The sequence below is a fragment of the Gallus gallus genome, chromosome 5, assembly GCF_016699485.2.
Source record: "Gallus gallus isolate bGalGal1 chromosome 5, bGalGal1.mat.broiler.GRCg7b, whole genome shotgun sequence".
Lineage (NCBI taxonomy): Eukaryota > Metazoa > Chordata > Aves > Galliformes > Phasianidae > Gallus > Gallus gallus.
In genome coordinates, this window is record NC_052536.1 from 1,117,822 (window position 1) to 1,145,588 (window position 27,767).

General features: G+C 42.9%; 3 protein-coding genes and 1 long non-coding RNA gene across 8 annotated transcripts in view; 3 read left to right on the top strand and 1 right to left on the bottom strand.

The window, feature by feature from the left end:
* KNL1 (kinetochore scaffold 1) overlaps positions 1 to 12,398 on the top strand; it is a 28,185-nt gene extending 15,787 nt beyond the window's left edge. For all 4 annotated transcript variants that reach the window (XM_420938.7, XM_015286271.3, XM_004941298.4 and 1 more), the window contains 16 exons: positions 742 to 886; positions 1,824 to 1,891; positions 2,017 to 2,115; positions 3,748 to 3,863; positions 4,451 to 4,541; positions 5,933 to 6,049; positions 6,692 to 6,779; positions 7,478 to 7,561; positions 7,937 to 7,976; positions 8,090 to 8,191; positions 8,638 to 8,738; positions 9,018 to 9,086; positions 9,232 to 9,341; positions 9,900 to 10,018; positions 11,158 to 11,280; positions 11,389 to 12,398. In XM_420938.7, the coding sequence (XP_420938.5) occupies positions 742 to 886; positions 1,824 to 1,891; positions 2,017 to 2,115; positions 3,748 to 3,863; positions 4,451 to 4,541; positions 5,933 to 6,049; positions 6,692 to 6,779; positions 7,478 to 7,561; positions 7,937 to 7,976; positions 8,090 to 8,191; positions 8,638 to 8,738; positions 9,018 to 9,086; positions 9,232 to 9,341; positions 9,900 to 10,018; positions 11,158 to 11,280; positions 11,389 to 11,494 (1,578 nt within the window). In that variant the 3' untranslated portion in view covers positions 11,495 to 12,398. The remainder of the gene's footprint in view (positions 1 to 741; positions 887 to 1,823; positions 1,892 to 2,016; positions 2,116 to 3,747; positions 3,864 to 4,450; positions 4,542 to 5,932; positions 6,050 to 6,691; positions 6,780 to 7,477; positions 7,562 to 7,936; positions 7,977 to 8,089; positions 8,192 to 8,637; positions 8,739 to 9,017; positions 9,087 to 9,231; positions 9,342 to 9,899; positions 10,019 to 11,157; positions 11,281 to 11,388) is intronic.
* Positions 12,399 to 14,018: 1,620 nt separating this feature from the next.
* Positions 14,019 to 22,230, top strand: RAD51 (RAD51 recombinase). 2 transcript variants are annotated; one of them, XM_015286146.4, is made up of 10 exons: positions 14,019 to 14,422; positions 14,597 to 14,696; positions 15,515 to 15,652; positions 16,801 to 16,918; positions 17,217 to 17,308; positions 17,844 to 17,938; positions 18,712 to 18,825; positions 19,999 to 20,128; positions 20,356 to 20,477; positions 20,748 to 22,230. In XM_015286146.4, the coding sequence occupies exons 2-10, from the start codon at positions 14,610 to 14,612 to the stop codon at positions 20,869 to 20,871; spliced, it is 1,020 nt and encodes a 339-aa protein (XP_015141632.1). In that variant the 5' UTR covers positions 14,019 to 14,422; positions 14,597 to 14,609; the 3' UTR covers positions 20,872 to 22,230. The 2 variants fall into 2 exon arrangements, with proteins under 2 accessions (XP_015141632.1, NP_990504.1); NM_205173.2 differs by having other exon boundaries at positions 14,019 to 14,168.
* On the bottom strand, positions 19,316 to 24,477 carry LOC124417997. Its single transcript, XR_006939397.1, has 3 exons — positions 24,259 to 24,477; positions 23,157 to 23,305; positions 19,316 to 20,256 (listed from the first exon to the last, which is right to left on the bottom strand). It is a non-coding gene; the product is annotated as an uncharacterized LOC124417997 (long non-coding RNA).
* A 77-nt stretch (positions 24,478 to 24,554) lies between these two features.
* On the top strand, positions 24,555 to 26,291 carry CYP1C1 (cytochrome P450 family 1 subfamily C polypeptide 1). Its single transcript, NM_001309454.2, has one exon. The coding sequence runs from the start codon at positions 24,614 to 24,616 to the stop codon at positions 26,162 to 26,164; it is 1,551 nt and encodes a 516-aa protein (NP_001296383.2). The 5' UTR covers positions 24,555 to 24,613; the 3' UTR covers positions 26,165 to 26,291.
* The last annotated feature ends 1,476 nt before the right edge of the window (positions 26,292 to 27,767 follow it).

Below are 27,767 nucleotides of genomic sequence, written 5' to 3' on the forward strand. Positions count from 1 at the left end.
GGACACAGTACTCGAGGTGCAGCCTCACGAGCGCTGAGTACAGGGGGATAATTACTTCCCTGTTCCTGCTGGCCACACTATTTCTGATATAAGCCAGGATGCCATTGGCGTTCTTGGCCACCTGGGCACACTGCTGGCTCATGTTCAGTCTAGCGTCAATCAACACCCCCAGGTCCATTTTCTCTACCATTTACTGATCCATGACAAGCAGTAAGGGCTATGTCAATTTTTAAATCACTCCATAGTATTCTATTGAGCCTTTCTCAAATAAGTATTCTTAGTCATCTGTACTAAACCATTTGCTAGTTGTTGTTTATGTATAATTACAGAGTAAGACCAAAAGCTAGTACTTAAAATCTGAATAAGTATCTTTATTTTAAATTGGCTGTCTTATGGACAGCACAAGTTACTATTGGATCAAGAAAGTCTAAGCAAATATGGAATGCTGATCTGAGCTTAAGAATTTGTGCGTCATCATTAGAAACTTTTTAGCTCTGAAAACTGCAAGAGTGTGCTGTACTGCTTTGATTGAGAAACAAATGAAGGATTTTAGAATAAATAGCTTGAGTATTCATATGCTGGTTCTTCATGCTAATTAAGTGTGAAATGTGCAGGTACCAAAAATAATTCAATTCTGAATGTCAAGAAACAGCTACACAAACTACTGATTGGATTATTCTTGCATTATTTCATTAAACTTTTGATTTCCTTTTTTTTTTTTTTTAAATATGCTAATACTAGGTTACTTACAGCACTGTACCTGAAAGCCAAGCAGAAGTTGCTGAAAGTGAAGATTCTCCAAATCTATCAGCTAAAAACCCTGACTGTACACATGCCAACAGCAGCAGCTCTCTAGATTCTGTTAAGGCTGACACAGAATTAACAAGTAAGGCTTCCTTTGCAGTAATTGTCTTGAATTTTCATATATTTTTGGCCTAATTAAAGACAAGCCCTACCCTTAATACATACTTCATTTGGGAAAGGAGTTAAATGCCTGCTTTGCAGTTTCCTGTCCAGCTCATCAACATGCTTTTTTACTCTGGCTACAAGGCCAAGCCATGCAAACTGAGATAAGGAGAAAAGTTGCAGAATTCAAGTTTCTGTTTTTGTGGCCAGGTTGGGCTGAATACACAGTTTATTTTTCTTAGCACAAAGGAAATCCCCAACTCCTACTCTTCTTGCCCAAAGATTGCCTGCATGTCTCAGAACTGTACTCAGAGTCAGCTTCCTGGTTTATTATCTCTCACTAATTAGCTGATAGCTAACAATGAGGGAGAAATCTGTCAGTAATGTAAGTGATATTTTGCTTCTGTTTACAAAACCAATTCCAGCTTTGCCTGCTGCAACCATGAAAGCTTATGTCTTATCCAGTGAAAGCTGGACTCCTTCCTTTGAGTGATAAACTAAGTCGTCTTGGCTCAGAATTTGAAAGCCATAGTCATCTTCAAAGTTGCTCAGCTCAGATACTGTTTAGTCTATGCTAACCTAGGATGTTCTCCATACGTTTGCTGGAGGCTGTTTTTCAGGTTTATTACTTTTTAGTATGATACATGTGGCTTTCCTACCATGGAAAAATGACCGATCATTTCATTACCACTCTGACATGACTTTTATTTCACATTAGGCTTTTGACCTGTTTCTTAGTATTTGCCTAAAGTAGATTTTTTCTTCATTGACTTCATTCAGCACTGAAAACACACATGAAGGTTAAACTCTACGTTAAAGTCGCTTTTCTTTTAGAGCCAATTAAGTAGGATTCATATTTCCGTGAGAATACTTTTAACGCCTGCCATGTTATTTATTTCTTTATTTATTTTGCCTAGTTCAACGAAGCAGTCAAATGGAATCGCAGCTTCTCACAGATAGCATTTGTGAAGATAATTTGTGGGAGGTACGTATATAGCTGAGAGATGCCAGCTTCTTTTCCTAAAATGAAAAATACTTGTATGCATATATACCAGTAAGCATTTTTTCTTGAAGAATGCACTTACCTGCATGATTTTCCTAACTTTGCAGAAATTTCAGAGTGGTGTCATCACAGTTGGGGAGTTTTTTACTCTTCTTCAAGTCCATATTCCAATTCAGAAGCCCCGGCAGAGCCATATTCCAGCCAACGTGAGTATCCATCCTTTGATATTCTTGAAACTGACTTTACATTATATTTGTCTTTATTTCGAGGTGCTCTATATTAAAGGCCTCTGAATGGTTCCAGACAGAAATCAGTTCCACCTTGACCACTGTTAGACACCACATGCTTCCAATTCTCTTTGCTAATTCACAGCTAATTGATGTTTTTTCTCCTCAGTATTGAAAAATAGAATAGATTTCAATCTCTTCACAAAATGAAATGTATTAGTTCGTTTTTGGATAAATATGCTAATCCTTGTTTTTTGAGCTTGTTTAAAGAGTGACATGCTTGAAAGAATTAGAAGCTCTATCTCACTACTTCACTTTATCTTTTTACTGTATCAGTTGTCCACTGAAGTCAGAATGATGTCTGAAAGCATAGTGAGATGTGTGCAAAAAACCTTTTACCTTTAAATTATAGCACTGAGAAACCTGGTTTATTCTTAGCTCTACCATGGCTTCGTTTATTTAGCAAATGGTTGTTTCTGTTAATCACAACTGCAACAAAGCCCTTTCGTCAATCTAGGTTTATTCTATGCCTGGAAATAAGCTCCACCATTTACCTCTGGTGAGGGGTGGGGGGGAAGGAAGAAAAGCACTGGGAAAAACTGTCCAAACTGAAATAACTGCTTAATTTTAGTGCATCTGATTTCCAATGTTTCTTCCAGCAGCTCCAGTCAAGACTGATTCCTTCTTACATACTCTAGATTCCTTCTTACATACTCTAGATTTTGCTTTCCCTTTCTATAGACACTTCCTACTGTACTAGTAAAGGAATTTATAGGGACAGTCAGCTTTGATGTGCAAATTGATAGAAAGTTACTGTGTTAAGTGGATTTCTTACATTCTCTTCTTAGTTTTGCATAAACACTACAGTATGTGTGTTCTGCAAATCAGAAAGTACTCAGAGTATGAATATTTGCACTGATTTGACTTCTGACTCTTTACTTTCAAAAGTGACTGAAAGGCATTCCCTTATTTTGTTTACTTTTAAATTAGAGGAAAAATAAGTACCACTCCTTAAAATGATAATCGAATAAAACAGTGTGGATGAGCTGCTTAATTTTCTGTACTGATGTGGAAAACCTTAGAAGTTTTATGAGCAGAGAAAGTTTGTAACATGGCAATGGCAGTTATTTAATAGAAAATATAGGGAATTAGCTCAAATATTTGCATTTCCTGTGGCTTACTGCAGTTTCTACTGGCACAACGAATGGTGTGCTGGGGCAGTGGAAAAGCTTTAGCAGTGTCTGCATCACTGAGAAAGATGTGTTTGTTAACATACTCTTCAGATGGTGAGTAGTATATTTGTGAAAATTCTTGTAAAATTCTTCCTAATACTTCAGGTTTAGTTCTTTAGACAACTGTCTCCTGCATAAGCAAATCTTACTGTTGTAAGATGTCACGTTGTCAGGGTAGTAAGTCAGCAGGATAGCCACATCAGTAAATCAGGTATGTCAGGCTACTGCCATTAGATTTATTTTCTGTTCTGCAGAAATGAAAATTTGTGCCCTTTTGTTGGTTTCTGCACATGAACGGATAAGAAACTACTGTCCCTAAAAAGCATGCTTCTTTTTTTTTCTCCTCTCCTCAAAGTTTTCCCCTCTGTTTTTTTCCCAGTGTGCTGTCAGTGCCCCACCTACTCCAGAAGACCTGATTCTCAGCCAATACATTTATCGTCCCAAGATGCGTATTTATGAAGAAGATTGCCAGGTTCTTTCTCAGATGATAGATGAGTATGTCTGTATTTTTTCAGCCATGGGTTAAATTAGTAGTTCTATTTTTCATCTCTGTTGGCATGTAGAATGGTTGAGGGAAAGTAAATACATTACTTATGGGGGAAAACAGAGAAAGGATAGTTAACCTAATTAATGCTGGCAGCCAGTTTATTACAGGTTTAGGTGGTATAGGGCAGCCTCCTGGGAGCTGTGATAATGGATATAGTTATAGCTTGATTTTCCTCTGTTACTAATGAAGTGTTTCAGTTACATATCAGAAGAGTTAAAGGTTTTGAGTGATACAGAGAATGATCAAAGTTAGGAAGCAGAATCATAACCAATTATGATCTGTTGTTCCAGTTTTCCAGTGTTTATTATACAGTTACCATTATTTATTTCCTTACCTGAAGGTCACTTTTTGGTCTAATACATTATGGCATCTACAGTTTCTGTTAAAACTAGTTTTATGTTAAAATTCAAGTCAGTAGTAAGGTTTTTCCCAGCCCCAATAGCATCATTTCCTATTCCTTCAGCTTCTTTGTCGGCTTGGTGTAGTTGCAACAAGCCTTTCTTTCAATTATTCTTCTTTCCTCCCTGTATTTCAGATTAAAACAGTATGTAAGTGTCCAGGATCAACCACTGGTGAATGTGAATAAGAGTTTGTGGGAAGTAATGAGAACCTGCTCTGACGAAGAGGTAATATTGCATGAAAAGATAATGGTTTTTACATAATGAAGTAAGCTCAAACTCTGCATTCAAATAACTGGTCACTATGTAATGGTAGGTAGAAGATACAAGGCAAAATAGTTTCTGAATGAAAGACTGCTGTAAGAAGTGGAATAAAGAATTTCTTACATGTCAGAAGGGAAGGAAAAAATGAACTGCTCTTACGGTTGAGGCTCTGTAGTTTCATTGAAAGAGCAGAATATTTCATTAACCTAAATGTTTATTTAGTTTGGAAAGGTAGGTGTGATAGTGCGAGACCTATAATGAATAGAAAATAGGTCATTACACAAAAATAAAACCTCATACAGAATTTGGAGTGCAATAATGGTGTCACATGTCAAAGAAAAAGATTATGAGGCCAGAGGGTATTTAAAGGAGAATGCTAATGACAATGGGCACAAAAGGCACCCCGAAGACATTTGCATTTAAAAAACAGAAGCATTATAGGAATGTTCCAGACAGAATTAAGAAAGAAGATGAAGAGATTGTTTTCCTCGCTTCTAAAGCCAAGAATAAAGGACTAGTCAATGAAATTAAAAAGTTAAAATGATGAAAGACCGTATTTTTCATAATTCAGAATTAGATTTGTGTTACAGGATATCACAGAGGCTAGGATATTAACTGGATTCAGGAAGAATGTACTCAGGAACAGTAAAAGGCCTTAGGACTCTTAGCTAAGAATTACAAATTTGAAAGGTTTTTGAAAGCAAACTCTACATTCTGGCTTTAGAATGATACCACCTAGTGGTGATGGATTGAGAACATGGTATGAAAAAGCAACCTGTACATACTGCATCTTTAGCTTAATAGTTGTCAGAGAAAATGTTGTATTACACAACCTGTAGCTATGTTCGGTTCAAACAGGTGGCTTTGTTACCACTTCTTGTGGTTTAGGCACTGGCTGGACTTCTGTTATCATTTCAGTTATCCTCTTTATCAGTGAGGGAAAAAATGTTCTAAGTTACTCTTGAACAATTGAAATGAGTGACGTCTGACATAATGAATAAAGCTGCTCTTTTTATTTATTTATTTATTTATTTGTGAAAGCAAATGTTTCTTGAGTTATTGGAGCTGTTAAAATCCTATGCTTCTGCTTTCTGTGCTGTTCCCTCTTGGAAGATAGATTGTGTTGGATCTTTGCTAAGGAAAATCATTGCTTTATTAGTAGACTGTACTTGAATTAATTGAATTTAAGGCTGGACAATCCCAGTTGCATCTGATACTGATGAAGTACTGCTCCTAGAGAAATGGGATTGCAGGGAGTGGGAGCAGAGAAAGGAGAGAGTCTAAAGACTAGATTGGAAAATTCTTTATTTCACATTCTCATTCACTTTCCCTTCCATATTCTCTATCCATTGCAGCTGAAGAGCTTTGGAGCAGAACTGAACAAAATGAAATCCCATTTCATCAAGGAAAGTAAAATCCTGGCTCACAATGAGAAAGAGGCATTATACAGCAAATTGCTGCAGAGTGCGCAGGTAATGTGCTACAAGGCTTCAGAGGATTAGGTTTAAAAAAGAACTTCTACCATATTTTATCTGTGCTTGAACTAGCATAAACTGGGACCATCAAATGTGGGACCTGAACTAATGTAAGTCTGCTTACTAATCATGTTTTTCTTTTACCTATAAGCAATTTTAAAATACTTTAGGACAGTGACATTTTTTTGCACTTACTTATAGGAACCTTCTGCCTAAGTCTTTTGGCAGTTAAAATAATGGGAGTGAAAAACAGAGTATTAAAGGAAATGCCATCAGAAATCACTTCTTTATTACTATAGTGATTCCCATATTAGTAATTAACAAGGAAATGCAGAAGCAGTGCATTGTGATAGGTATCTAGAAATTTACTTAGTTACGTATCTCATCTCATACCTTCATTAAAAAAAAAAAGTGGGTAGGAAGATACACTGTCAAGTTTCTGGTACTTTCTTAAACATAGCATCTGCCTTATTGTCAGTTATTCTGCCTCTTCATGCTAATGAGAGATTGTATCAGCTTAATTAGTCTATTAGCAAGCAAAAATCTGAATGGTGGTCCCAGAAGGCATTTGATTTCTTTAAAAATGTCACTGACTTGCGTAAGAATACATTGCAAAGGAGCACAATTTTCCCACCTTAGGAACAATATGAAAAGCTCCAGTCAAGAACAGCAAACATGGATGAATTGCTTAAGGAGGCAGAAAGTTGTCTTGCAGATCTAAAAGCAGGTATGTGTTTCCAAACAAGTGAGTGGTTTGTTGATTTCTTGTCTGGTCCCTTTTTTTTTTCCCTGTAGAGATGCTATTTAAATTGCTGTTTCAAGACTGTGTTTGGTGGCCACCTGGAATTTTAAATGTCTTGAGTTACAAGTATCTGTTAGGCTTAAACACATTCGCTTGTGCCTGCAAACATGCTTTGTGAGAATTACTTGCATACTTACATATGAAGACTAGAAAATACACCAAAATGAGCTGAAATATAAAATTATAATTGTAGCCTATGAACATGTGACAAAGTGTGTAACTAAATCTGCTAGTGATGACAGCACAGCTGTACTGTACGCACCGCAGAATGGCTGCAGACTTGTTCCGCTGTGTTCACACAAGCTGCATTCAGTACTTGGGGTTGTCATATTTGTATTTGCATTTATTTTCTTCCTTGTAAATTGACTTTCAGTGCCTTGAGTACAAATTACATTGCATGGTAACAGCTTTGAAGCAATGCAGTAAAAGGAGTTTTATTTTCCTTTTCTGTTACTTCGGGTTTTTGGTAGATACCCCTCTCTCCCTGGCTTCTTGCACATCTTAATCAGCTATCTGTGAAATACTGAAGTGTCTAGAACACAGACAGATAAAATGGATTTTAAATACGGAATTTCTAAATACTGGGAGTTCTGTGTAGACCTTCTGATACTTTTTTCCCACAGATTCTGAATGGGAAGAATGTGAAACAGACTGCAGTGATGATGAAATGGAGGGAGAGGACTCAGAATCAAGAAAACTAGAAGAAGGTAATGGTATCAACTTTTGAGCTCTGAAGAGAGTGAAACTCATTGATGTAAACATTATGGCTTTCTTTTTCATGTTGGATATAGCAAATAACATAGATGTTAAAGTATGAAACAGATTTGTTTTTACATCTCGTGGCAAAAAGGTACTTAGAACTTGGATCAGTGTGATCAGAAAGAATCTGGCTGTCTGTGTGTGCTGGCTATCATGTTCAGCACTGTCGTTGTTCAATACCACTAACTTTTGTTGACCACATATCTGCATCCAGGTAGGAATAACAGCCATTAGATTGAGATCTTTTGCACCTGCAGGGGAAGTTAGGAACATCTTTGCTGCTCTTTTCTCTCACAGCTTTTTCTTCCCCCCTTTTCTCTTAGAATTGGGAAGCCTCAAAGCTCAAGAAGAGGAACTTCAAAGGTAAGATGTCAAAGGGGATCTAAGGAGCTTAAAAATATTCGCATTCAGGATCTAGAGATTTGTACTATTTTTCACCAGTGTGCTACATCAGATGTTTTGCTTTATCTTTGTAGAGAACTGTCAGATCTGGAGACTGAGAATGAACAAATACTTGCTCAGATGAAGCATCTACAGGAAGATGAAAAGAGCTGCCAGGAACTCCTGGAGAGATGCAAGTAAGGAAAAAAAAAAAAAAAAAAGACTTTCAGGTGTTCTGTTTTTATCAGCTAGTTCTAGAGCCTTGCATTTCTATATACATGTGTCTGTGTTTGTTGTTTTTCCTTTTTACTTGATTTATCTTTGGATGTCCATCTCCTCACAACCTACGATACGCAACCAAACTTCTGTGAACTTGTAATGGCTTTACAGTGATACTCTGTATTCCCTCTTTCTATATCCAGCTCTCCTCCCATCCCAAAAGTAATGTTTATGTGAAATGAATAATATTGTGCTTTGGATTCCAAAAGATTCTTACACTTTGTTAACAAGTGAAAATGTATTTGGTCTCTCACACAAAATACACATGTAAGCATTCTTAATTCTCTGATCTTTATCCTTCAGATAATTGTTCTGATTGGTTGGTTGAAACTTAAGTTGTCTGTGTTTGTTTTATTCCTTTTAGCTTCACTGAGTGGGAGATTAGTGAATGGAGTGAACTCCAGGCAGTCTTTAACTTTCTTCATGATTCTATTGAACTCACAGTTGTGTTTGGAACCCCAATAGGTAAGTTGCAAAACTGGCAGATTTCTGTTTTATGAATTTGATAAGTTAAATAGTTACACAACAGAAACATAGAGATTCTACACTAGTAAAAATTGTGTTGAAATAAAAAATGAACTATAGAGGTACCATGTAAGCTAAGAGAAATGATAAATAGTGTATTTGAATAGGTTTATCAGTGGTCTCTACAAAATTTCTAAATGTGTGAAATAAGTGTCTGTTTCTTAAGAGAACTAAGTATAGAAATAGTTACTACCTCAGGCTTTTTCCTTTCCTTCTCAGATGGTGATGTTTTTGGTGAAAATCCTTCCAGAAAAATAGTTAGCCTGAGCTTTGAATCTCTCTTGGATGGTAAGATATTTCACATAGCTTGAAATTAGCTGCCGGTGTTGTACTCTTACTGGGAGGACATTATACATTTGTGTTTTAGCTGCTAGTGCATTACTACATGGCTTTGAAAAAATTTCTTGCAACACCGTTTCCTTTTTTGTTACAGAGGAAAAAGCTCCACTCTCCTCACGTTTAGTCCAAAGACTCATATTCCAGTTTATTGAAAGTCAGGGATGCTGGCAGGAAAAGTGTCCCACACTACAATACTTGCCTCAGGTAAAGTGTCTGAAAAGCCTAGAGGACTCTAGAAAAATATGAAATCTTTTTTGTCACGGCTTGATATAGAGAATAAAAATGTATTGATGAATACTTGATTAATGCAAATCAAAATCTGTTTCATAAATATTCTGAAGTAAGAGGGAGAAGGACCTGCCCCAGAAGTCAAGAGATGTAAAAGCTGTGGTTTCTTCCTTATTTGCTACCTTGATGTCTGACTATCTCAGTGATGGCTTAAAAGCCTTATTCCTGCTAGTAGAAATCAGGGAATCAAGCTGCTTGCCATTCTGCTTTCAAGAGAATTAGTAGTTTAAATTCCTAAGTCAAATCCGGTGTTACCTATATTTGTGCAACCCTGGTGACAAAGCTAAAAGAAGAAACTTATGGCAAAGAAGGATGTATATTTGTTTTTATTGCTTGTACAATTTCATTTTTGTATACAGAGTGAGATAGTAGTTAAGCTGCATATTTTAAATGTCTTCTAGCCTAAACTTTGTTTTCAAGTGTCACACAGTGGTTTCAGCTTCAATGTAAATCCTTTTCTGATCTCTTCCGTAGGTGCTTCATGATGTCTCTTTGGTGGTGAGTCGTTGCAGGATCCTGGGAGAGGAGATTGAATTTCTGGAGAGATGGGGTGGAAAATACAATCTTCTCAAGACAGATATAATTGACACAAAGTGAGTAACTTTAGATGGAGCTTATGCAAATTTTGCAGAGGGTCTCTACATAAGCAGAAGCAAAAGGTGCTAAGTTGGTTTTCTTGGAAATGTTGTTTTATGCAACTATTTTTTAACAAGTCAGCTTCTTTTTTAATACAATTGGACTGTGCTATCCAAAAGCTTGGAAATGAAGCTCCCCTTGCATTCAGTCAACTTCCTCTCTTCTACTTAATCTCTTATTTACTGCTTTCCTGTTGGACTTGACTCTCTCACTTAAAACTTAAGACCAGAGTGTAGCAATGCAAAGCAAACAGAGCCAAGAGTTTACCTGTGTAGCTTAGTGCTTTGTTTCTTTTATAATAGGCTTAGACTTTGATTTGCTTCAGCCAAGTGGAAACAGTCTTTGAAGGATGAAAGCATTTAAATTAAAATTTATTTTCCTTAGCCTTCATTTTATCCTGCTACTTCCCAATTTTGTGTCGTGTCCCTGTGGAACAAGATAAAAGGGTGTAGTGAAATGGTTTTTACTCTTTATGCACATCCTAAGAAGTGCCTGGTTAATTTTTGTCTGCATGCCTTGATGCTGTTTACTTACATTACTCTAATTCTGTAGTACCCTTTGCAAGAACATTTCTACTACATGCCAGAAGTCCCATAGAAGCTACATTTAGTTAAGTCAATAAAACAAGCGTGCAGACCACTTTTCTCAGGAAGATCTACTGTGGGACAACTGCCTTCAAAAGGTCTTCTTTAATCTTGTCATATTCTGTCCTATACCCCAAGGCATGTTTTCTGGGCATCATGTACTTGGTGATGGTCTTACCCTTATATACAAAAAGATTCTGCTCTGTTCTTCCTGAATGTTATCCTAGACAGATGAACTACACGGAAATCTAGTTTTCTAGATGGAAATTTGTCCTGATTTAAATAGGTTTGAATTCATGAAACAATTCTAGAATTATGGTCCTGCTTAAAAGCTCAGAAAACTTTATCTAGCTAGAAATGTTTTATGTTAACCAGGAAACTTATTTTTCACTATTACTCTATCTTCTATAATTTTGAAAGGTTCTGTAATTAGTTTTCATTCTGGAACTGAGTTCAAAGGAGATATACATTTCAACATTTTGTGCTGATGTTTTTGCTTTCATTTCTTACAGTGTGAAGCTCCTCTTCTCCACTTCCACCGCTTTTGCAAAGTTTGAGTTGACACTGTCTTTATCATCCAACTACCCATCTGCTTCACTGCCTTTCACTGTTGAAAAAAAAATTGGGAATATTGGGTGAGTTGAGCAGAAAGAACCACCCCTCGTGACTTACATTTCAAAGCTAGGGGCAGGAAATTAAATGTTCTACATCCTTTCAAACACATGTAACTTTATCTTTTCCAGACATGAGGAAATTTCTGCTGTTCTCTCTAAAGTACCTATTGGTTACCATTATCTCCGAAGAATGGTGAGCTTGATTCATCAAAATCTGCTCCAGGACCCCAGATGATTATTTAGTTCTACATACAGGACCGAAGAAGTCAGAGGACATTCTTTAACTTATGTATCATAAGAATGCAATGCAATCTCACCAGTCGTCTTGGCTTCCTTGTATAGTCTTCCCTAGAATGGCTATCTGTATTACATAGCTCGTTAATTTTGTTCTAGATTGATTTACAGAGCTCTTGTATAAAATGCTGCTGATCAATTTCTAAATTAACGCATCTGGAATTTTCTTCTACTATCATTATTTCGCTACTGCACAACATTCAAACATACCACACCAGTTTTAATCCTCATCAGTTCCCTGGAACCTCTCCCAAAGTACTGAAATGATAGTCTGGCTTATGATGAGCCAAATAACCAGCAATAATTAGACAGCTGGCCAAAACTGGGAAGACTTCTGATATGAAGACTACAGATCCTTGTGCTTAATCATGAACTTCTGGCTGCTGCAGACTCAAAACCATCAGTTCAATCGACGTGAGTTTTTCAAGAACTTTGTTCTGGTATTCTGTGCACAGGCATGGATGGTGCAGTGCAGTCTCCCTCCTCCTTTTTGTACGTTGTCTGAGGAGGTAATGACAAACTTAGTGAGCAGACTGAGCTATTCAAATTTTAGGAGGCATCTTTTAATGTCGTCGGTGCAGCCCAGATTGATTTTGTGTATAGTCTGTGTATTACATAGGTTGAGATGCTGAAATCGATGTAACCCTGATGAGTTGATAGCGTTGACACGCCTCCTGTTTCTAAGCTCTCCATTCTGTAGGCAGATACTATTTTTTGTATCTGTAAAATACGTTGAATTTGAAAGTGTTTTCATGTGTTTTAAGTGCATATATATTTGTGTCTTTTTATAATTTTTTCCTTCTATTTGGAAGGTGGAAGTTCATTAAACGTTTGAATTATTGCTATTCCTTCTTCAAGCTGTGTTTATTGACTGCTCCGTTTAAACTTTTGACTGAAAGTTTGCCTATTACTATTGAAAAAACTTTCTCTCTTTGAGAGGACTTCTCATAGCCTGAATGTGTTTTTCTTCCCTTGTATTTCACAGTGTTACACTATCATGGTGTGATCTTTGCAGGAGAAAACTTTTTTAATCAGAAAATAGTGACAAATTTGCACATGATGTGGAATGCTATACCTGGAATTACTTTCGAGTTTCCTGAGGCCATTTTATCAGCAGTAAGAACCAGTAGAGGGTGCTGCAGTAGTGCTGTGTGATCATTATCCTGCTTGTTTGGCTTTTTTCATGTCTGGTTTGTTGAGGGGGTTTGTTTTGTTTTGAATTTTCCCTGGCATGTTTCTAAGTGTCAATTTCTAAGGAGTGAATTTCTGGCAAAGCTTATTTTATTGGTCTGAATATTGAATGAAGTGCCAGATGAAACAAAACAAAAAAGCTCCATGTCTTTACAGTAAAAATAGTGCTTAGGAAGTTTCAGTTGCAGCAATGGAAGCTGCTGATGTCATTTGCTATCTGCTTGCTTTGATGAAACCAGGGAAAAAAAGACTTCTGAGTGGCTTCTTAGAGGCTATGATGATCTCATTTGATTTCAGGGCTATCACAGGTGAACAGCTCAACCTGAAAAGCTCTGGATTGATCAGTTACTCTGTTACAGTACTAAGGGAGTGAGTGAAAACAAGCTTTACAGTAAGAAACAAGCACCCTTTTCTTAGCTTCTCAACACAAGGAGTCTTCCCAACTTCCATGTCTTTTTGTAGGTGGACTGCTTCGTGTTGGTCTTACATCCAATAATCTGCAGCTTTTCAATGGCATAATGAAATCCCTGAGCCCAGGTAGACTAATGATTTTCTTCAGTAGTGAAACAGCACTACATCAGCCTCCTTCGTGTCTTTGACCACAACCCACTAAAACAGGAAGCTATTGATAAGTCATAGAATCAGAACTGCCTGAGTTGGAAGGGACTTTTAAAAGTCATCTGTTCCAAATAGTTCTTATTAGCCCCACTTTAGATGCTGAAGGGCCGCTCTCAGATCTCCGTGGAGCCCTCCCTTCTCCATGCTGCACGTCCCCAGCTCTCAGCCTGCCCTTGTAGGAGAGGTGTTCCCATCCCTTGGATCATTTCTGTGGCCCTCCTCAGGACACACTCCATGTCTCTCCTGCACTGAGGACTCCACACCGGGATGCAGTGCTGCAGGTGAGGTTTCTCAGCGCAGAGCAGAGGTGTTCTCTTGATCTGCTGAGCACGCTTGTCTTCCTGCAGCCCAGGAGAAGGCGTAAGGCTCAGTGTGTGCAAAGGGAACCTCTGAGCAGTATTCTTGCTTCCTTATTTTGTGCAGTTGGATTTGGGAATTATTAATAGGCTCTGCTACTGAAGTGCATATCTCTTTAATATCTCATATCCTTTATCTTTGCGTGACCTTCTCTTTGCAGACGCCCTGCCAGCTCTGAAAAGGATTTAATGAATCACCCGTAAAGGGGTGCGGCCCCTTTAAGGCGCTGCCGGCTCCGCGCTCTCCCCCGTCACGTGACCCGGTGGCGGGCTCCGTATTCTTCCTCCGTCACGTGACCCGGTGGCGGGCTCCTCCGAAGCGGTGGCGGCCGCGAACGGTAATGGCCGCGGCGTCCCGCGCGGGTTGCAGCGGGCGGCTGCGGCCTTGAGGAGGAGCGGCGGTTGAGGCGGGCCCGTGAGGAGAAGTTTGAAAAATAACGCTGGGTTAAGGTGAGGCGGGGGCGGCCCGAGCTTGGAGAACGAGAGAAAGCGGGACAGGCCGCTTCCCGACGCGTGTGGTGGCAGAACGCTGGGACGCCGCCCTGACGTGGGGCTGCGGGTGGCCCCGCTGGGACCCCCCCAACCCGCAGTACTCGGAGGTTCCACCTGAGCACGCAGTGAAGATGACAGTTTGCTAGCACTGTGCTGATTTTTCACCATAATCCTCCTGAGTGCTCGGGAGCCTCTATTCAACCTCCCGCCAGGTGAGGCGAGAGGCAAGGCCTTTGTTTTCAGAGTGTAACGCAGTGCACAAAGGGCTTTCCTCACAGCGGGAAGGGGCTTTGCTGCTCTGGATGGCAGCGCGTTCTGCACGGCTGTGTGCCCGTGTCCTGTTTGTGTTGCACCCCGTGTCACCAAGCTGTCTGCTTTCCTCCTAGGGCGGCTGCAGCCATGGCCATGCAGGTGCAGTTCGAGGCAAGCACCGACACATCCGCAGAGGAGGAGAGCTTTGGGCCAGAGCCCATATCTAGGCTAGAGGTAAAAGGTTTGGTATGATAAGGGCAGTGAGGCACTGGCACGGGTTGCCCGGAGAGGTGGGGGATGCCCCCTTCCTGGAGACATTCATGGTCAGGCTGGACGGTGCTCTGTGCAACTGATGGAGCTGTAGGTGTTTCTGGACATTGCATATTGAACCAGCTGCCCTTAAAGGTCATTTCCACCTCAAACAATTCTATGCTTCTGTCTTTTCCTGGATATTTGTTAGTTACCTTCAGTATTTATTAAATCAGCATCTGCTTTTCTGCGCTGTTTGGAGAGTAGCTCTTGCAAACGTTGCGTTAAAATCGTATTTATTTAAAAGGTTATTTGTTTGTAAGTGTTAGGGTGGTAACATTGGACGCGCTGACTTGGAATAACAGAGCTTGATTTAAATCTAGGTGAAGTTAGAATCGTAGAATAGAATCATAGAACCACTCAGGTTGGAAAAGACCTTAAAGATCATCGAGTCCAACCACGACCTAACCATACTACCCTAACTCTAACAACCCTCTGCTAAATCATGTCTGTGAGCACCACATCCAAACAGTTTTTAAACACATCCAGGGATGGTGACTCAACCACCTCCCTGGGGAGCCTATTCCAGTGCTTAACCACCCTTTCTGTAAAGAAGTTCTTTCTGATATCCAACCTAAACTTGAGGCCATTTCCCCTTGTCCATTTGTTTGTAAGTGTTAGGGGAATAACACTGAATGTGCTGTCTTGTAATAGCAGAGTTTGATTTAAACCTAAAGGTATGGTTGAAGGTATTCAGTGATTGGTGTTTGTGACTCCTTGTGTCTCTTTTTCCTGTCTTTCAGCAATGTGGTATAAATGCAAATGATGTGAAGAAATTAGAAGAAGCTGGATATCACACTGTTGAGTCTGTAGCACATGCACCCAAGAAGGAGCTGTTAAATATTAAAGGCATCAGTGAAGCCAAAGCTGATAAAATCTTGGTAAGGATTTTAAGCAAAAACTTTAAGCTGAGAATGTCTGGAAGGTTTATTTCTGCTGGTTTAAAGTATTCTAGTGTTTTTGGAAGGTCTCCATTAATGATAGACCAAGAAGAGTAATAAAGCTTATTACAGAATCACAGAATGGCCAGTGTTGGAAGGGACCTCAAGGATCATGAATCTCCAATCTCCCTGCCACAGGCAGGGCTGCCAAGCTCCACATTTAATACTAGACCAGGCTGCCCAGGGCCCCATCCAACCTGGCCTTGAACACCTCCAGGGATGGACGGGGCATCCACAACCTCTCTGGGCAGCTGTTCCAGCACCTCACCATTCTCATAGTAAAGAACTTCCCCCTGACATCAGTTCTAAATCTTCCCTTCCTCAACTTAAAACCATTCCCTTTGTCCTGCTGTTATCTACCCTTTCAAAGTGTTGACTCTCCTCCTGTTTGTAGGCTCCCTTTAGGTACTGAAAGGCTGCAATTAAGTCACCCCGCAGCCTTCTTTTCTCCAGGCTGGAGAGATGTGATGTGGCTTTTTATGGGAAGAGGTCAGAAAAGGCTAGGACCAGCTTCAAGAAGAAGTGAAGGAGGGGGGTGGGGGAAGGGGGATAATTAAGATCTATAAAAATTGTGGAAGATGTGGAGAGTGTGGCCAAGATGACTGTCATTTCCAGCTCAGTATTTCTCATGGTAAGGAGGCTTGAAGTAAAGAAAGCATTTTTTCGTACAGGATATGATGGAGTTCTGGAACTACTTGTCCCACAACCCTGTAACCATCAGTAACATGAACTGGTTTAATAATGCAACGATACCAAGAGCTAAGTGCAGTGTTAATGGGATAATCATCACACAGAGGGACTTGGTGAACCCAGAGGAATTACCAGATAGTGGATCAGTTCCTTCTTCCCTGATTTGTTAGGCTCCTTCCCCAAGCATCCACTTGTGGCAGTTGTCAAGGCACGGGGTGCTTGGTTAGGAACCACTGGGCTGACCCTGTACAGTTGTTCCTCTGTTGCAGCCCTCTGAAGGGTGAAGCCTCTGAACCCTCTGTACTTCAGGTGGCACCTGAGGTTTACGGTACTAATTAGTAGAGGGGCAAATGAATGGGATGAGCTCTCCTTGCACTGCTTAGTTTGGTTTTCTTTAGGCTGAAGCAGCTAAACTGGTTCCGATGGGTTTTACCACAGCAACGGAATTCCATCAGCGGAGGTCTGAAATCATCCAGATCACCACTGGGTCCAAAGAACTTGATAAACTTCTTCAAGGTAATGACTTGGGTTCTGTTTATCGATTAACTTTCACGATCATCTCCCTGTTCCCACTTGTAATCTCAAAGCACAATTGAGTCACTTCAGCTCTTCAGCATCCTCAAAAACCAGCTTAGCTGAACTTCTCATCTTCAGAATGAGCAAACCTCAATATGAAAACCAGTTTTTCCAATTAGCTTTAAAACTTTCAGGCAAAGTTAGTGTTAAACTCAATCTGTGTAAAACTAAAGCTTTGTGTATGCAGTCTTTACTGGAAGTATGTGACAATCTTTTTTTTTTCCTTTCTTCCACCTAGGAGGAATAGAAACAGGGTCCATAACAGAATTATTTGGGGAGTTTCGTACTGGAAAAACACAGTTGTGCCATACTTTGGCAGTTACCTGTCAAGTGAGTTATCCACTTTATTAAAATCAAGTATTCAGACAACACAGTATTTGCTAGTTTATGCCCTTTTCTTACAGAGAGCCCCACATATATACATTTTACCTGTTCCCAAAGAGTTCTCAGAAACTTTTGCAGCACCCATGACTGCACTTGCAGCTTGCTAGGGTCTTTTGTTCCTCTCTTAACCTGCCTGCTGGGATTAGTATGGCTGCAGTTAAATTTGTTACCTTTTTTGTCTGTATTTGACTTATGTTTTGTAGCTTTCTTTCAGCCTTGATATTTTGACCCCATTAACAGACATTAGCCTTGTGGTGTAATCATAGGTCTTAAGCACAGGGAGGTGCTTGAAGCTGAGCTCCTGTCCCCTTGCAGAGAGACTGAAGACAAGAATCTGTATTGTCACTTTTCCCAGACAAATGTGACTTCAATCACCATAGCTTGGTACATTACTTATTGTGTGAACATCAGCTGAAGGAATAAAGCAGTAACTGGATTACTTGTTACTGATTTCATATTCATAAATGTGCTCTTCCTTTAGCTTCCCATTGACCGAGGAGGTGGAGAAGGAAAAGCCATGTACATTGACACTGAAGGCACCTTCCGTCCAGAACGTCTTCTTGCTGTGGCTGAAAGGTCTGTACTTATGGCTGGAAGTAAACAGGCGTTTACTTAGGTGAAGAAGGGAATGCATTTCCTCATGGTGAGCCAGCTTAGTAAAGATCAGCCAGGCTCTTTAAATTCATTGGACTGTTAGAGTAAGACCTATCCTTAACCAGCAGCCCCTTCCTGCCTCCTGGGTTCTATCATTCTGCCTTCCTAGATGCCCTTTAGACCACTTCATTAGCTGTAGTTTATAAAGTTTCTATTTTTACTTAGCTATGACATAAGCTAACATCACTGTTCCCTGGCATTTGATGTTTTCACTTCATATCCCCCTCAAATTTAGTTTTGCAGTTGATGACATACCAAGATTTTCTTTAAATTCTACCAGTATTTTGTAAGAAAGATTCTTCTACAAAAAGTTTATCTCAACAGCACATGGGATTTTTTTGTTGAGAAATGTGAGAGCCCCCCCCACATGTTGGAAGGCAGTTTTCTCATCTCCTGCTTCTACCTCAGAATATTCTGAAGTGTCTCATTTACAGATCAGGGGTAACATAATTAACTGAACTTCTTGAAGGCAATAAAAACTCTGCTGGTTACATGCAGATTCTTGTTAGACTTAAATATCAAACCAGTATGAGCTGTGCTGGCCCACAAGAGTTGTTCCCTTTTCTTTAGAGAGGAAACTGACGTAGTCAACATATCATCCTGAATGAATGAAATAAAGTCAAGCTGTTGAGATGTAGCAGTAACTCCTGTTGATGAGGCTTGTTGCTGAAGACTTTTGTCACCGATGTCTCTAGGTATGGCTTGTCTGGCAGTGATGTCCTGGATAACGTGGCATATGCTCGAGGCTTTAACACAGATCACCAGACCCAGCTCCTCTATCAGGCATCTGCCATGATGGCTGAGTCACGGTAATGAGACCTCATCTAAAGATGGGGTGACTTTTGTGCTGGTACATTATAAACCTTCTTGTACACTTCTTCTGCACTGGTTCATCACCTGTGTCACATGACTGAGTTGTCAAAGTAACAGCTTACATTTGAAGTTGTTCTCAAACTAATTTATGCTTTGACACATGCATGCAATAAGTTTTGTGTATCAGCTCAGATGTGTGAGTAATTCAGTTGTGAGTTAATACCTGTTGCTTTTGAAATGTTGGATGGTAGCAACTGACTTGAGCTGTGACAACGGATCTCACTTGACAAAGAATGAGTGCCAGCCTGAGAAACAACTTTAAGGATCACATTATATAATTGCTTTCAGAAAGAGAGTTGGTTTAGAGCAGTGCAGTTGTTGTGGTTTACCCTGGCAGGCAGCTAAGCACCAGCTGTTCACCTCCCGGACCCCAAGAGGGTGGGGGAGAGAACTGAAGGCAGTAAAAAAAAGCAAGAACTCTTGGGCTGAGATAAAGACAGTTTAATAAGAAAGAAAACAAAACACAACTGCTACAAAAACGATGCACAGTGCAGTTACTCACCACCTGCTGACCAATGCTCTGCTTATCACTGAGCAGTAGCAGTCTCCCCCAGTTTTGTTGTTCAGCGTGATGCTGTTATGTATGGTATAGGATATCCCTTTGGCCAGCCTGGGTCAGCTGTTCTGGTTCTTTCCCAGCTCCTCACAGGCAGGGCAGCAGGAGGAGCTGAAGAGTCCTTGACTCAATGTAAGCACAGCAGCTATCAATGTATTATCCACATTTTTGTTACCTTTATTTTTTTTTTCTTTCCCAAAACACAGTAGCATACCATCCACTATGAAGAAGAATAACGATCCCAGCCAAGACCAGGACGTGTGCAGATAGCTTTAGTTTGAAACTGAGGTTTATGAGACCCTTTAGAAGGAAGGGGGGTGGTGCTATGAGGTATGCAGGGACCTGTTTACCTGAGGTGTACAGAATACCCATGGTATAAAGAGTTTTATTTCATAGTAATCTGAACACTGCAGATTGAGTCTGTAGTGGTAAAAATAACAGTTCTGCTAACTGGCAGGTGAGAAGGGCTTACATCCACATCTGCATGCAGCTCACAGTTGACTCAGATGTTCACATTATTCACCTCTGAGAATGCTTCATGTAACTTCTCCAGGTATGCACTGCTGATAGTGGACAGTGCGACAGCTCTGTATCGGACAGATTACTCTGGAAGAGGCGAGCTGTCAGCGAGACAGATGCATCTGGCCAGATTTCTGCGTATGCTTCTCCGACTTGCAGATGAGGTAAATGCTGAACCTTGCTCCCTAGGGGACTGCTGATTGGTTTTCTTTCTCTTGTGAAGCTCAGCAGCCTTGTATGGAAAGTGCCTGCTCACTGTCTGCTTCTGTTGTATGTTGAGAGTGGGTATCACCTGCAGAGAGGAGAGCAGAATTACAAGCATGCCTTTTTTTTTTTTTAATTTATTCAGGTGGTGGGAAATAATTTTGCATTATTGCTTTTCTCCTCCTAGTTTGGTGTGGCTGTTGTGATCACTAACCAAGTGGTGGCGCAGGTAGATGGAGCAGCCATGTTTGCAGCAGATCCCAAGAAACCTATTGGAGGAAATATCATAGCCCATGCTTCCACCACGAGGTGAGAGAACAGATTATCACCTTCCATTAGCTTTACTTTGGAAGATTTTGTGTCACTGAATACATACCTTTAAATTCCGGGTCTCTCTTTGGTCTGTCAGTGGCACTTCCAGTCTGCTTTGCAGAAACAGGTGCCACTCTGAGCAGGTTCAGTTCTTACAGCTCAAAGTATGCTACATTCCATGTAGTGTTTCAGTGTAATGTTTTAAGAATTACGATCAGGATTGTCTGGAAGGAGGCCATACCTCTTTTCTTTCTTTTTCCCCTTCAGGCTCTATCTGCGAAAAGGCCGAGGTGAAACCAGAATATGTAAAATCTATGACTCTCCTTGCCTTCCTGAGGCTGAAGCAATGTTTGCTATTAATGCTGATGGAGTGGGAGATGCAAAAGAATGAAGACTTCATTTTGTTCCCCATGTAAACTGAGACTGCATGGCCATAAACGGCTCCTGTGACAGCAGCTTTCCCAATGCAGCTGCTGTTCAAATGCTGGCCGAGGAGTCTGTTGTATTTCAGCATACATGCCCATCAGGTGAATCCGATTTGAGACACGTCTGCAGGTGTTCCTTGGAAGAGGTTGTCCCTCCTGGGCTTTAGTCACATGTTAGGTTAATGTGGTTCCTTGAGAGTATTTCCAGAGGACCGCATGCTTGAAGTTTTCCTCACAGCTGTTGCTCCCGTTGAATTCTACAGGTGGACACAGCACAGTGATCCGAAAATCTGTGGCAATACTTTGTAATTTAAGGCCTTTGAAGTAAGTCAGATAAGAAAAGTGGTGGCTTGAGAACATAACGGGTTGCCTTAATAACTACTTACAAAATAAAGCAGAATAGCATTCCACAAAAAGGATGTGTGAATATTGCTGTGATTGAGATGATCATTGACCCCTACTCTTTTTGTTAATTTTGTTTTGAATTCTGCAATACTCTGCTTTTTGGGAACTGCTAATTTACATTTCAATAACGTTCTTTTTTGTATGTCATTATTTCTCTGTGGAAATCTGCTTTTTAATAAAAAAGACAGTGAAAATATCGATGACATTACAGGTGTCTGGGATTTAGCCAGGTGCTAATTCAGACTGAGGCACTCTTTGCCTGCAGGTAGGGAGAAGATGCACAGATCCTCAGTGACTTTCAATGTGGAGTGTTTTTTCTACAGAACACACCATTTGCTTTCCTGAGATGTGCTGTACAGCTACCTAACTGCTCACACTTGCCCTACGTACAGGTGAAGCTGTGACCAACTGTAAGACCCTGTCCTTGCCTGCACTCTGCTATGTGCTGCTGGTGGCTGATACCTGGCAGTGGTTTGTTGTAGGCTGACGTGCCTCAATCACAGTCCTCCAGTGTCAGTGCTGTACAATTTAAACTAACAGAACCATTACATTCTTCTTTTCAGTCTCTCTGAACAACTGAGGTAACCTCTGAAGTCCCCTCTGTTCATACAGCGCTTTGCATGCAAACTGCTTTCTTCTATAGCCCACAGTGCTTCTCTTGGTCAAGCTGAAAGGTTTGTAACTGCCACGAAATCCAAGAAAATGGGAAATATTTTTCCTCTTCTCTAAGCTTTTATACAGTCCAGGCTCTGAACTCGTTGGGATTTGGGTCTGTTGTTTCTTTTAAGCACAAGAACCTTTTAGGAACATCCTCAAGTTATCTGATGACACCCCATAGCAAGCATTTCCATAAAGGCTTTAAGTTGCTTGTGATTCAAGGTTATGTAACGTGAATTAAAATAAGCTTATTGTCAACATTGCTTTCATCTAAAGGAGCTATAATTAATAATATTTTGGTAAACATTTCTCCTGCCTTTCCTTGAAGTATTTGTCTCAGTGTTTCCCAAAAACTCTAACGCTCCCCTCAAAGAAGCAGAATATAGAATAGAATCATACGTTTAAAAGCTCTTAGAAGCGTCTGTGTGTTTGCACAACCACCTCTCTTGCATCCACCCAGCCAATTTCTGCTCTGTTTGAACCCACACCGAGAGGTGAGAGGGGATTTATTATCGAAGTCTGTACAGAAATGGGTGCTTTGTTCTGAACTATTCATTGTTTCAGCCTTTGTTTTCAGGAGGAACTTAAAACACAAATTAGTTTCTCTGTGCCATCCATGTGCACAGTTCTCGCGCCTGAACAAGACAGAGTGATGAAGATGAGCTTTGGCGAGTTGCTTTCTGTATCCAAGATCCTGCACTGCACATTCTGACTCTTAACCCAGGTATCAGGCTTTAGGGGAGCATCTTAACATGGCATTTTGCCTCATCTGAAGCCTTTAGGAGCTCCTGCGTCAGCTCTTCCAGATGTGGGGCACCACTTAGGCTGTGCCCACTCAAGCTTAAAAGTCCTCAGCCGCCCCAGAAATGCATTGATTTGCTCCTGTTCTCAATCATTTTGGCAGAATACATGAGATACAACCATGGTGTTTTACTGTGGGCAGTACAAGAGCTGTCCCTTTGGCCATTCAGGTGCCACGCTTAGGTCACACCTTGAAACATCAGATAGCAAATGGACTAGAAAAGGGTGAGCACAGGGAACACAAGCCGTTGGTTTCACGGCCTCAATGGGAGGCAAAGCCATCCCAAGCCCCAGCCTGCTATTGAACCTCTCAGAAGATTGTTGACAGTATTTTCTTACTGGCACCCAGACATCTAATACGTTGCATCTGCTTTTGAGCAAATCTCACCTGGTTTTTGACCAAATTACCCGAGAGGGATGTGATGATGAGAGCTGTGTCTCTGCTGGCTTCCTTGGAGAGCCCAAATTGCCGTTTTCTTCCCCAGTTCCACGTTGTCTCTAAACCACTTCAAAGCACAGGAGAGGCAGCGATGTGTGCTGGGGAAACAGAAAGGAGGTTGGTGCCTAAGGCTTGTATTTTGGGGTTAAATGATGGGAAAATGGCTCTGCTGTTTCATGGCCACGATGAGGAAAGCCCCTTAAACAGGCCAATGACCAGAAGGAAATGCCCCATTTATTTTAGAGTGCGTAACTGAAATTGGGTGCTTTCATGGAGAAGTCAAATCCTACTGTTTTTAACCACAATAGCATGGGGAAAAAGCACCTTTTTATTTTTGTCACCATTCAGAGCCCATCCTTGCCTGTCTGTAATCCCCACATGGAGGAGCAGTTGCACAGCAGGAAGACTTTGTTTCTTGGAGGGGTGGTGTATTGTATTTGAATCTCAGTTGTAGGTCTGTATTTCCTTAGCTGTGCCTGTGCTCCTACTTAGGTATGAGCCAGAATAGGCAGCACCGTGGTCTGGGGGCATCAGAGAGCCCCAGCCAAGGCAACACCATGAGAGTAAGCACCAAAGTCAAGGAGAGGCAGCTGAATAACATTCAACGGGGATGGAAGCAGAAGGAGCGAGCTGGAGCGTTGCTGTAAGGAAGGAGAAGCCAAAATCAGAGCAGCCCAAGGAAGAGTTTGGGGAAGAGCAGGGAGAGGGGGAGCCCCGAAGTTGTGGTTAAAGCTAATTCTTCTGGTTTTGTGCCCCAGTTGGGTTGGGGTTATGGGAAAAGGTAAGAGGAGCCCAAGCTGGTTCAGCACTGTTCACTTGCTGTTTTTTGGGGTAGTAAACAGCCAAAGAGACACTGTAAAGTTCCGTGCAGCCCAATTCACCCTATTCGTGCAGAATGAATTTCCCCTTGCCATGGAAAATTGCCTTTTCTTGCGCCAGGGGACATTGCATGCAAGTATGGGGCTCGCTTGGGGTGAGACGAGACAATGAAAGCATCGTTCTGGAGCCACTAAGCAGTGTCCCCAGAGCCACCCCGCACCCCGCACCTCACCTCTGCCATCCGCTGTCCCCTGGGAGACCGTCACCGTCAGGTCTGGTGACGGAGCTGCCAAAAGCCGCACGGAGATGATTGAATCCAGCTGCAAAGCCCTGAGCCACGAGTGCCCTCCGCAGTCACGAGTGAGGAAAATAAAGCAGGAAAAACTCCACAGGGGGTCTCCTCACCCCCAGCCCTCCAGCTCCCCACCATAATCCCATCTCCGTGTGTCCCATTGGGGTGGCTCCGCCTGTGTTATTCCCCCCCCCAGCCCGCAGCGGCCTCCTGGGGGGAGGAGAGGCTCGGCCCCCTTGGAGGCAGCCATAAAGCCGCGTCGATCCCCAGCCTCCACTGCAGAGCAGCTGCAGCCATGAGTGCGATGGGGACCCCCAACGGGGCGGCCATGGCGCCGGTGCTGTCGCCTCACTCTGCCCTTCTTCTCATTGCCGTCGTGCTCACTGCCATCCTGCTGCTCGCCAGGACTCGCCACAAGGCCACTCGTGGCCAGAGCCCGCCGGGTCCTTTCGCGTGGCCTCTGGTGGGCAACGTCCTGCAGATGGGCCGCCTGCCCCACCTCACCTTCATGCGCATGGCGTGCCGCTATGGAGCCATCTTCCAGCTGCGCCTGGGCCGGCACCGGGTGGTGGTGCTCAATGGCGAGGCGGCCATCCGGCGGGCGCTGGTGGGGCTGGGCACGCGCTTCGCCGGCCGGCCTGACTTCCCTTCCTTCGGGCTGGTGTCAGGTGGGCGCAGCATCGCCTTTGGGGGCTGCACGCCCCAATGGCGGGCACGGCGGCGGCTGGCCCACACTGCCCTAAGGGCTCATTCAACGGTGGCTGAGGTGGAGCGGCACGTGGCGGCCGAGGCGGGTGACCTGGTGCAGCTCTTCCTGAGGCACAGCCAGGGTGGTGCTTACTTCCAGCCCTGCCCGCTCTTAGTGGTGGCCAACGCCAATGTCCTCTGCGCTCTCTGCTTTGGCCGCCGCTATGACCACGCTGACGGCGAGTTCACCGCGTTGCTTGGCCGCAATGACCGCTTTGGGCAGACGGTGGGGGCTGGCAGTCTGGTAGATGTACTGCCCTGGCTCCTGCGCTTCCCCAACCCCGTCCGTCATGTCTACCGTGACTTCCAGGCCCTCAACCGGGAGCTGCACGGCTTTGTGCAGGCCAAGGTGGCACAGCACCGCCAGACCTTTGACTGGCGGGCAGTCCGTGACATCAGTGATGTCATGATCGCCTCTGTAGAGCGTGGTGGTGGGTCCCCTGATGGGCTGGGACCTGAGGACGTGGAAGGTGCCATGACCGACATCTTTGGCGCGGGGCAGGACACCACGTCCACGGCGCTCTCATGGATCATCCTGCTGCTGCTGAAGCACCCGCAGGTCCAGCAGGACCTTCAGGCTGAGCTGGATCGGGTGGTGGGACGCAGCCGGCTGCCCACAGCTGAGGACCGACCCCATCTGCCCCTTCTGGAGGCCTTCATCTACGAGACGCTGCGCTACAGCAGCTTTGTGCCCATCACCATTCCACATGCCACCACGGCTGATGTGGAGCTCGAGGGCTTCAGCATCCCTAAGGGCACTGTGGTCTTTGTCAACCAGTGGTCAGTCAACCACGACTGCAGCAAGTGGCCCGAGCCACAGCGCTTCGACCCCACGCGATTCCTGGACAAGCAGCAGCGCCTGGACCGTGAGCGGGCCGGAAGCGTGATGATCTTCTCGGCTGGCCAGCGGCGCTGCATTGGTGACCAGCTCTCCAAGCTCCAGATCTTCCTCTTCACCGCCATCCTCCTCCACCAGTGCTCCTTCCACGCCAACCCAGCGGAGCACCTCACCATGGACTGCATCCATGGGCTGGCGCTGAAGCCACTGCCTTTCACCGTCAACGTGCGGCCGAGGCTCCCCCTGCTCATCCAGCCATGATGGCCCATCCAGCCGAGGGTCATCAACAGGGTGGCAGGGGACACCTTGCCTTGCACGCTAGTGATTCCTGCTGCCTCGTAGTGCCAATGGCAGTGAGTCCCCGCAGCAATAAACACCTTTGACACAGGACCTGACTCTGCTCATTTTCTTTGTGGGGTGGCTGGAGCATCGTTTGTACCTATAGCTGCATTGCACATACCCCTGAGCTCTCCTCCCCAAGACAGGTCAGAAGTGCAGAAATTGGACCCTCTCCCTTGGTATCCCAAGGTGCAGCAAGAAGTGATTTTATCTCCTTCTAGCAGGAGTGAGACATTCGTAGAGGATGTACTTCAGAACTCGGGGAAAGCCATGGTGGAGCAAGGGAAGCTGCTGGGGGAACCTCATCACTGAGACTTGAGTTTATGGACTAGTCAGCCGTGGCAGCCTGGACAGGTCTTGTCCCGCAGCACGGCCCCATCAGTTTGACCCAGGAGCACACCTTGCCCTCATGCTCCCAATTCCCACTAGTCCTAGCTTCAGCTGGGAGGGATTTGTGTCTGATACGTTGCTACATTTTGATTCTAGGAGAAAAACAACGTTGATAATACACTGCTGTTTATAGTTGCTGCTAAGCTGTTTTGTAGTAAGGCAAAGCCATTTGCAGTGAAAGGCCCAGGGAGCTGGGAGGGAACAGAATTACGACAGCTGACTTAAACTGCCGAGAGGGATACTCCATGCCATAGAATCATAGGATTGCTCAGGTTGGAAAAGACCTTAACGATCACCAACTCCAACCGCAGCCTAACCATACTACCCTAACAACCCTCCACTAAATCATGTCCCTGAGCACCACATCCAAATGGTTTTTAAACACATTCAAGGATGGTGACTCAACCATCTCCCTATTCCACCCTTTCAGTAAAGTTATTCCTGATACCCAACCTAAACTTACCCCATATGACATCAAGTGGAAGGAGTTTTGAAGGGGATGGGAGTACATCTGCTGGGGTAGAGAAATAACTAGGGAATGGTGTTTCTTCTCTATGAACCTTTAGCTTTAAGTGGAAAGAGCCACTGGGCAGCTTACATTGAGATGCTTAGCAGAAATGGGACATGGCCCCTCTCCAAAGATAAGATTTTTTTTTCCCCTAGATGTTCCTGGATGGCATCTGGAAGCATGACCTGCAAATGCAAAGAAATCCTCTGTTCTGGGGGGGGGTCATCATTCCTTTGTGCACCCAGACAGTACACTGAGGTTGGGTAGCTGCTATTGCCTGTATGCTACCAATGCCATCGCATGGTCTTTCTCACCCATATTTAAGAATAATGCAGGTGAACATGTCCAACCTAAGTTAATAGAGCTGGCTCTAAAATAGGGAAATATACCATCCCCAAAACTGAGAGCAGTCTCCACCCAAGCTACCATCATGTTCATCTCAGTGCCACCACAGCGTGGTCACCCCAAGGAGCTACAGAGGATGGGATAAATCACCTCCTCATGACAATTTACTAACAGCAAACTCACCTTCCTCCAGAAGCTCTACCGAAGATGAGATTTAATTATCTGGGAAGATTTGAATACATCCTCACCAACTCAGCCCTCCTCTTAACAGCATCTCAGAGC

Coding starts and splice junctions, on each gene's coding strand:
- CYP1C1 (NM_001309454.2), top strand. CDS start 24,614: ATGAGTGCGATGGGGACCCCCAACGGGGCGGCCATGGCGCCGGTGCTG.
- RAD51 (XM_015286146.4), top strand. CDS start 14,610: ATGGCCATGCAGGTGCAGTTCGAGGCAAGCACCGACACATCCGCAGAG. Junction 18,826..19,998: donor GCCATGATGGCTGAGTCACG/GTAATGAGACCT, acceptor TAACTTCTCCAG/GTATGCACTGCTGATAGTGG. Junction 20,478..20,747: donor GCCCATGCTTCCACCACGAG/GTGAGAGAACAG, acceptor TTTCCCCTTCAG/GCTCTATCTGCGAAAAGGCC.